Source organism: Cryptotermes secundus, unplaced genomic scaffold, assembly GCF_002891405.2.
Source record: "Cryptotermes secundus unplaced genomic scaffold, Csec_1.0 scaffold184, whole genome shotgun sequence".
NCBI lineage: Eukaryota > Metazoa > Arthropoda > Insecta > Blattodea > Kalotermitidae > Cryptotermes > Cryptotermes secundus.
The window spans coordinates 662,653-671,034 of record NW_019725839.1 but is presented as its reverse complement, the minus strand read 5'-3'; the positions used below and the strand labels follow the sequence as shown (position 1 = coordinate 671,034).

The following is an 8,382-nucleotide window of genomic DNA, read 5'->3' as shown; positions in this document are numbered from 1 at the left end:
GTTTGGAGAAAGCTGGCTTTACCTTAAACCGGGACAAAATGCAGTTGGTGAAATCTAAGATTAAATTTCTGGCTCATTCCTTGTCTGAGGCTGGAGTTGAAGTCTTACCCGAGAGGATAGATGCCCTTTGTGAGTTCCCTCCTCCTAAAAATTTGAAGGCCGTCCGAAGATTCCTGGGTATGGTCGGGTTTTACGGCAATTTTGTGAAGGATTTTTCCTTGTTGGCCGAGCCGCTTCATGCATTGAAGCGTAAGGATGCTCGGTTCGTATGGGGGGACTCCCAGAGGCGCGCCTTCGAGGCACTTAAGGATGCCATTTCTACGCCACCAGTGTTGCAGGTGCCAGACTTCTCGAAAGAATTCGTCCTAGTTTGCGATGCGAGCGATCTGGCTGTGTCTGCCATCCTCAATCAGTGGTGCGAGTCCGGATTGGCCCCCATAGCGTTTGCGAGCCGTTTGCTTTCGGCAACGGAACGTAAGTATTTGACCTATGAAAAGGAATGTCTCGCGGTTGTTTGGGGATGCGAGAGATTTAGGGCGTATTTGGAGCATAAGCAGTTTGTCCTCCACACGGACAACCAAGCCCTGTCATGGCTGCTGAAGCAGGTCAGGGAACTTGGTCGCTTAGGTAGGTGGATACTGCGCTTGGCGTCTTTTAAGTTTACGGTGGTCCATGTTACGGGAAAAGCTAATGTTGTAGCGGACTGTCTGACACGCCAATTTGAGAAGCCTACCTCCGATCAGCTATTTTCGGGGCTGGTGCTTCAACATTTGCCCGCCGCATTCTCATCTATAAGAGAACATCAGATTAAAGACTCCCGCTGCAGAGAGATTTACGATAAAATTAAACATCGAGACCCTGAGGTTCGAAACTACCAGCTGCTGAAGGACACCATCGTTTATTCTCCATTGAGAGCCAGGGCTAAGAGGTATTTGGTCCCTCAAGACCTTAGACCTATGGTCCTGGAGTATTTCCATGATTCGGCCCTAGGGGCGCATTTGGGTGTCGCCAAAACTCTCCTTCGTATATCTAAGGTGTTTTACTGGCCGGGCATTAGGTCGGAAGTTTCGAAATATGTCCGCAGTTGTCAGCCTTGCCAGAAGGCGAAACCTGCCCGAAATGCCCAGGTGGGTCTTCATCATAGCGAAGTGGTCACCAAACCCATGGAGCGCATTTTCATCGATTTTGTGGGGCCGATAGTCCGGAGTCGGCGGGGGAATGTGGCTATCTTGGTTGTGTTAGATGGCTTCTCTAAATTTGTGGCCTTGTACCCGGTCAGAAGGATCTGTTCTGAAGCTGTTGTCAAGGCCCTGACAGAGGGGTATTTCCCCTGTTTTGGTCTTCCCCAGACCATCGTTTCGGACAATGTGGCTGTGTTTAAGTCTCGCCGGTTTTATAACACCTGTTTTTCTTGGGGGATTAAACACATTACCACCTCTCCCTATTATCCCCAAGCCTCCCAGGTGGAGCGGTTCAATCGAAATTTGAAAGTAGCCCTTACCGTCTACCACCACTCTCAACATACCTTGTGGGACGAGAATCTCCCCATGCTGGCCATGGTGTTTAATTCAGCCTGGCATGAGAGTACCGGAACCCAACCCGCCGTGCTTTTCCTTGGTCGGGAACTTAACCATCCTTTGGGGTTACGTTGGGAGTTCTCTGAGCTGGACTTACAGCGACCCCCTGCGGATATGCAGATATATTGGGGGACGGCCTTACAAAATTTGAGGAAGGCTAGGGATAGGGTTGCCCGGCGTTATAACATACTGAGAAGGGAGGCGGCGTTTCAGGTGGGAGACCTGGTCTTGGTACGTCTCCATCCACAGAGCTCCAAGGTGCGGAAAAGGTCCGCGAAGATTGATATGCGATGGTCAGACCCCATGGTTATTTCTAAGTATTTGACTAATGTCACTGTTCAGTTGGCAAATCCAGACACTGGAGTTATCTTACATAAAGCTCACGTTTCTCAGTTGAAGAAATATTTTGTTCGGGACTAACTTATTAGCCCCAAGTATCATTGTTACGCTGTTAGGAATCATTTTGTTCTTTATTTTCTTTTTAGGCGCTTCTAGCCGAATCACCTTCTATTTATTCCCTCCCTTGGTTGCCGCCTGCCTCTTCAACATCGAAGCCTGCGACTGGACGCCTCCGTCGTACCCAGGGCCCGGGAAGTCGGAGGGGCTACTCCTTCATCTACCTGGCAAGAGGAGGATCGTGAGGAGGGGCCTCCCGAGTTATGCACCCCTGCAGACTGTGATGTGCTGTGTCGGGGTAGTGTGGTGCCGGTGCTCCGGGAGTGGGGAAGGAGTGTTAGCAGGGATTTGGACAAGGCTGTGTGCCGTCTCTTACGCCCTAGTGTTCCGCTCCCGTTGAGTTAGGTGTAGTAGGCAGAGGCAAGGACTTGGACTGAATTGTCGTTAGCCGCCTCCGTCGGATGTTATGTGGAGAGCCCTTCGCGTATCCCCTGTCGATGCTTGCCAGCAGCCGTCCTTGAGTGTCGAGTTTCTTCTGAGAGGGAGGGGGCGATCCTGAGCCGATCTCTTCGGCTCATTGGATGTGGTGCCCTCTCTGAGCGACGGTGGCCGCGGCTCCCACCATTTGTCTTCCTACTTTCCTTACTACTTATCCTTATTCCGTGGCGTATCTTACGTCATCACCCCCTGTCTTTCCTGATTCGGCTGGGGTACAAGCCCTCTTCTGCCTGGAACGTCGTAGCGAACGGACGTGTCGCTCCGTAACGAAATTCTGTTTAGGCCGGCGCCTTGAAAAGAATTGGTTTGGCAGTAGACTCCAGGCAGGAGGGCCCATCTCCAGGTAATACACATAATGTTGCTATTTCATTGTTGATTCTTGGAAGGACTCTGTGAGCCGAGAGTCTGTATGTTTAGCTTTTCTTTGTATTGTGTGCCAAGGCGATTTTTTGGAGATGGAATTATGTAGCGCGAGTTTCTTGTAAATATGTTTTACACGCCGCCTGTGGCGGAGAAGGGCGTGGTCTGCGAGTTGAGTTAAGAGATCTCGTGCCTGGTTATGCCGAATTACTATTGTGTTTTCCTTTTGGTGCAATTTGTTAATCATTTATTAAATGTTATTTGATTTTATTGTTTACGTCTGTTGTATTTATTTGGTGGATTGAAATAACACGAGAACACCCGTCCCCCAGCTAGTAGGGTGGGGGCTCAAAAGATCTCATCGGGACTTGAACCCATGACCTTCCGCTTGTAGCATGGCCCCTCAACAAACTACGCTCAACAAATATAATTGTACACAACAAAAACATTTGAACAGTATTTTTATATGTAATGTGCCCAGCTTTGTGTCTTTGATTCCCATTCAAAATGTAAAGACACCCACAGTGAATGATTGTAATGTTGGTATTACTGAAGACGAGGAATCTGAATAGAATGTTATGATGTTCAGTTGGTTTTAAATGGCACGACTGTCCTACTGATTTTTATAAAGTCAGTCAGTTGGTTCTAATGTTACGAGGGAGTGTTCATAGAGGGGTGGCAGCTTGCATCTTCCTGAAATGTTCTTCCTTTGTGACCCTGACATAAACATCACAAAAGTCAGTATTTCTGAACACATGTAACGTTAGGGTGGTTCCTCCACATAGACAGTAAATAGTATCATGGCGGTGCAGGTGGCTAGCAATGTTCATACTGTTCCAGATTTAAACTCATCAAGTGGTGGGCACAGAGTTTCCTGGTCGGCACACGTCAAATTGTGTGTGGGTTCCGAGATGACAGAGGAATGGTGCATAAGTTGGAAAATTTTGAAGTGATTAAACTTCACAAAATGGCTGGGGTGAGCTGTTTTTTGTTTCACTTTACTGCCACATGCATGAAATGTTAACAGAAAGATGAGGACACATACTGAAATATGAATACAGTCATGATCCTTTCATGCCCAACATTCTGGAAACTGGATCATTTCCATGATCAGGTGTAAGGGGCTGACTTGAGTACCAATGGAGGCAAATGGACAGATGAACTCTGCCATCCCTGGGCACACTGTTCTTTCATCAGAAATCCTTATAGTCCACACTCCACTGATATTTCAGATCACTCTGCTACGGCCCCTAATTTACATGCACATCAGATTTAATTTCAACAAGTATAAAAATAGAAAAGAGTTGTTCATATCACAAATATGTCTCATTATAATCTGGATATCAAGTCTGCTCAATCATTTTGTGATTCTTAAAATATATACACAAGTCATTAACTTTTGTACATTCCCTTTTGCTGTGAAAGTTCTCACAGACTGAAGTTACATGACTGCCCCTTTTATAAGAGTGGATGCTCCTTGTCAAATGGCTAGCACTGAAACATTCACTTCTATTGCAGAATGTTTGGGATCCAAGTGTGTGCATGAATTTCTGCGACCGGTTTCTGAGCTTCGTGCAGAGTGTGGTGGTGGAGGAGGGACCAGACACAGTCTGGAAGTTTGAATGGAGACCACATGAAGATGTGGTGGCAGTCAGGATACCGGGGCCCTCAGAGTTCAGCTTCCTGCCAACCTGGTTTACTGCACCTTAATTTTATCTATAAATTAAAAACGCTCTCTGTGGAGGTGATGTCTGTCCATGTGTGACATAGTGTGAGAGCCTAATTCGGTATGGGAGACTTTCGCTAAGGCATATTGACCACTTCCAATTTTAAGCCATATTGATTCATAATAAGGCCCAAGTTATGTAAGGCCATAAATGGAATTCTCCACATCCCATTAACCATTTCAAGAGTGTTGAATTTTGACATAGGAGACTCTCACTGTAAATTGTTGGTTCCAGTTTTCAGCCATTTTGATCCATAACAAAGCCAAGTGTATACAAAACCATGAACTGGCTTTCCCTTGCATTCCATAAACGTTTCACATGTTTTCCTAAAATTCAATAGAGAAGACTTGCAGAAGTTGTTATGCAGTTCTCACTGATTTGTTAGAAAGCCAAGTTTGTGTGGGACCATAAGTGGACGTTTCTGTGCATCCCAGAAACCCTTCCATAGATCTTGCTGAAGTTAGAAATGGGAGACCTTCACCAATTTGCATTTCATTATTCCCATATTCAGATTATTTAAATAAGCTTAATAAACTTCAAAGAGTGTTGTAATTCTGTGTACTTCATTATGTAGTCCACCATCTGCAGTGTTATTGGCAGAACGGTTGCTAGTTCCTGACTCCCAGGAGACAGAAACTCATCTGTAATTGTAAACATAACAAACTGTGAGACATTCAGATGAGATCCTTTTCTCGTTCCTAATCTTTTCACTGATTTTTTTATGCTTGTTGTCCTGTTGCAAATATGTACTCAGGGTTTCTGTACCACTGCACAACATGTGATATTTTGGCCATTTTATTGATATCAGAAGACAGACACAGAAATTACAACATTTACAACCAATGATCAGTAGTAAAATGGCGGCACATGAGCACCCAATTGTGCCCGGATACTTAAACACTTTCTTGGGCACAGAGCCCTCGTTTCATAGGAGTCATTAATTTGTAACAAAACAGAATGACAATTTTTGTAGCATTAGGTTAAGTGACAAATATTTGCTCTATTTCACGCATGTCGGCCTATCACCTGTCCTACAGCACTCAGCTCAGAACGGGTCAGCGGACTGAGCATAAGCCCAGGTACAGGTGACTGGAACTCCATGTCTCGCAGTCTGTTCACCTTCACCTTGAGATCACTGCGCAACTTGTTGATCTGCATGTCTAGCTGCACCTGATCTGTGGACAGACACAATGCCTCAATCCACATACTGCACAGGGTTACAAGTTAGACAACACTGATACTGAGAACATTTCATAGTCTGTGAGAAGGATGTTCAGTGTTCAGGAATGGAGCTGTTCCAGAACTCAGCTCTAAGGACTGAGAGAACTGATGAAAACATCAATCAAATTAGCGGCCACTCTGCTCACACATGAAGTGGGCAACTCTTTAATGCAAGTTGTATAAGTCATGACTGGGTAAATATGTTTAGTCATGTAACTGCTCAGGGTAGCTCACAAACCAGATACCAGATCAGATTCTTTGTGGTACCTCTAAGTAGTTGCAGGAAGTTGTTTGGGTAGTATTTCACACATTCTCCATGAAGTGGGGGAAAAGCTTGTGTCTCAGCAAACCTGAGAGTGATGTCAATGGGAGGCTGGCTGACACACCCTTATTGCTGAGGTGAAACGGGAGCAGTCGGGCTAGCATTGAGTGTATTGTCAATGCGTACGCTGCTAACCTCACATCTTAAATTTAATCATAACTTCCATCATTAACAACTACAGTATTTAGCACTTTGCACAAAGCAGTATTTCCATTTATGTTATAATCTACCTTCATCTTTCAAGGTTCCTGTAGAAATATGAAACATTATATAAAATACTGGGTGTTCCTAAAAGAATGGTGGGGTCTCAGATACGTATATATCGCGTATTTCTTACCATGTACAATCATAACATGTGTCAATCAGAAGCTTAACTGTCCAAATTTTGTGTGCATCCATCAAAGTGTCTCTACATGCACATCTTTCGTTACCCGGCACACATCAATGCGATAGTCGAATTCCTGCCACATCCGCTGCAGCATTTCAGGTGTGATGGTCTCCACAGCACGACTGATTCTGTTTTGGAGATCCTGGAGTGATTGGGGCAATGGAGGTACATAAACCATGTCCTTCATGTACCTCCACAAGAAGAAATCACATGGAGTTATGTCCGGGGACCGGGGTGGCCACCGGTGAAGGGGGGGGCATCTTTGCCTGCAGCACATCCAATCCATCGTTGTGGAAGAATCATATTACGCAAACTTCTCACATTGCAATGGAATTGTGGGGGAGCACCATCCTGTTGGAAAATGTAGTCACTGGAATCATTGGCCAGTTGTGGAAAGAACCAGTTTTCCAGCATGTCTTGGAAGGTGTTACCAGTCACTGTTGCTTCAGCGAAGAAAAAAGGCCCGTACACTTTTTGTTGAGAGACAATACAGAAGACGTTAATTTTCGGAGAATCACATCCACTGTCCACAAACTGCCGGCATAATCTGCGAATGTTGTTTTCATGTGGCGCCTCGTCCTGAAAACCTACACGAAATTCACGGCACACTGTATTGACGGATTTAGATATCTCAAATTGCAGCACGCGATAGGCCTTCTACTGGGTCGCCATCTTAAATTTCATGCCGCCTAACTGTTGGAAATGGAACTAGGAAAGAGTGTGATATACAAAATGAAAATTTGAGACCCGCATTATGAATCCGTATATGTTTTGCTTTCCATCACCAAAAACTGACGGAGATATACAGCAATGAAATCCCACCATTCTTTTAGGAACATCCTGTATATGGTCACACTTGCTGTGGCCAAACTGAACATAAGTGAAGTGTCCATACATGCCCGACCGCATAGTGTTACAGCTCTTGCGTTTGGAACTGAGGTTTTCATAGTTCTTCTCAGTCTCCAGGTAAAGTACCATGAAATACACAACAGAGTTCCATTCCATGTGACTGATCATGCTCTCTATTGAAACAGAATCAGTCCTGTCTTGGAGACAGCACACTCTATTGTGTAGACCCTGTCCCTTAGTATGGGAGATAGTGGAGACTTGCCATGCTCTAGAAGTTCCTTTGCCTTGTTAGTAGGCGTCTTGATGAGCAGCGAGCCAAGAGTGAGCCATGTCTTGCCATGATCAGGGCGGTGCAAGGCTCGGAGAGCTTCTCGGTTTTGATTACGCCGCCTGTCCAGTGCCACAACTTCCTGCTTGTCGCGCACTATCTCCTCCCCAAGCCTCTCCACTTCTTCCAGGTATTCCAGACTGTGCTGTGGGTTCTCCAGGAGTCCCAGCTCTGCAATAATGCAGCCACTGCATATATCCAGTAATGAATAAACCCCGCCACATCATGACATATGTCCATTAATATTACTTCACTTCTCACAACAGTATCCAGATATGATTTTCTAGAATGAGATAATTTGTAGTCTGGTATTGGTATTTCAGAGGAACCACCTGTTTCCATCTTCAAAGCAGAAGTGTTTTCTACCTTCAAGATGGAGGCAGCCGGTTCCTCTGAAACACTGGTGCCCACCTACAACATAATCAGATCCAAGAAGAATGGAGTCTTATTCATATTCATTCATATTTATTTCAAGTTCAGTTGATCCATACATGAGTTGAAAGTACAAACTGTTGGATATAGAACGTGTCACAAAGTAAATACTAGTCTAAGTTCCCAATCATTGGAACAGAGTCAAAATACCCGATAAGAACGATATATGATACAGTACACACATTATTAAAATTTCATTTAAATACAATAAGATAAAACCATAAATTAAAAGTACCAGTAACATATGTATTCAACAATGACTTTAACATGAAGTATAAAAAAAA

The 8,382-nt window shown here is 44.8% G+C and overlaps 1 protein-coding gene across 1 annotated transcript in view; it reads right to left on the bottom strand.

Annotated features, from left to right (window-relative positions):
• Positions 1 to 5,337: 5,337 nt before the first annotated feature.
• Positions 5,338 to 8,382, bottom strand: part of LOC111863559 (p53 and DNA damage-regulated protein 1) — a 6,466-nt gene continuing 3,421 nt past the window's right edge. The window contains exons 2-3 of the mRNA XM_023849985.2: positions 7,601 to 7,837; positions 5,338 to 5,733 (exon numbers count right to left, since the gene is read on the bottom strand). Of these exons, the coding sequence (XP_023705753.1) occupies positions 5,564 to 5,733; positions 7,601 to 7,837 (407 nt within the window). The 3' untranslated portion in view covers positions 5,338 to 5,563. The remainder of the gene's footprint in view (positions 5,734 to 7,600; positions 7,838 to 8,382) is intronic.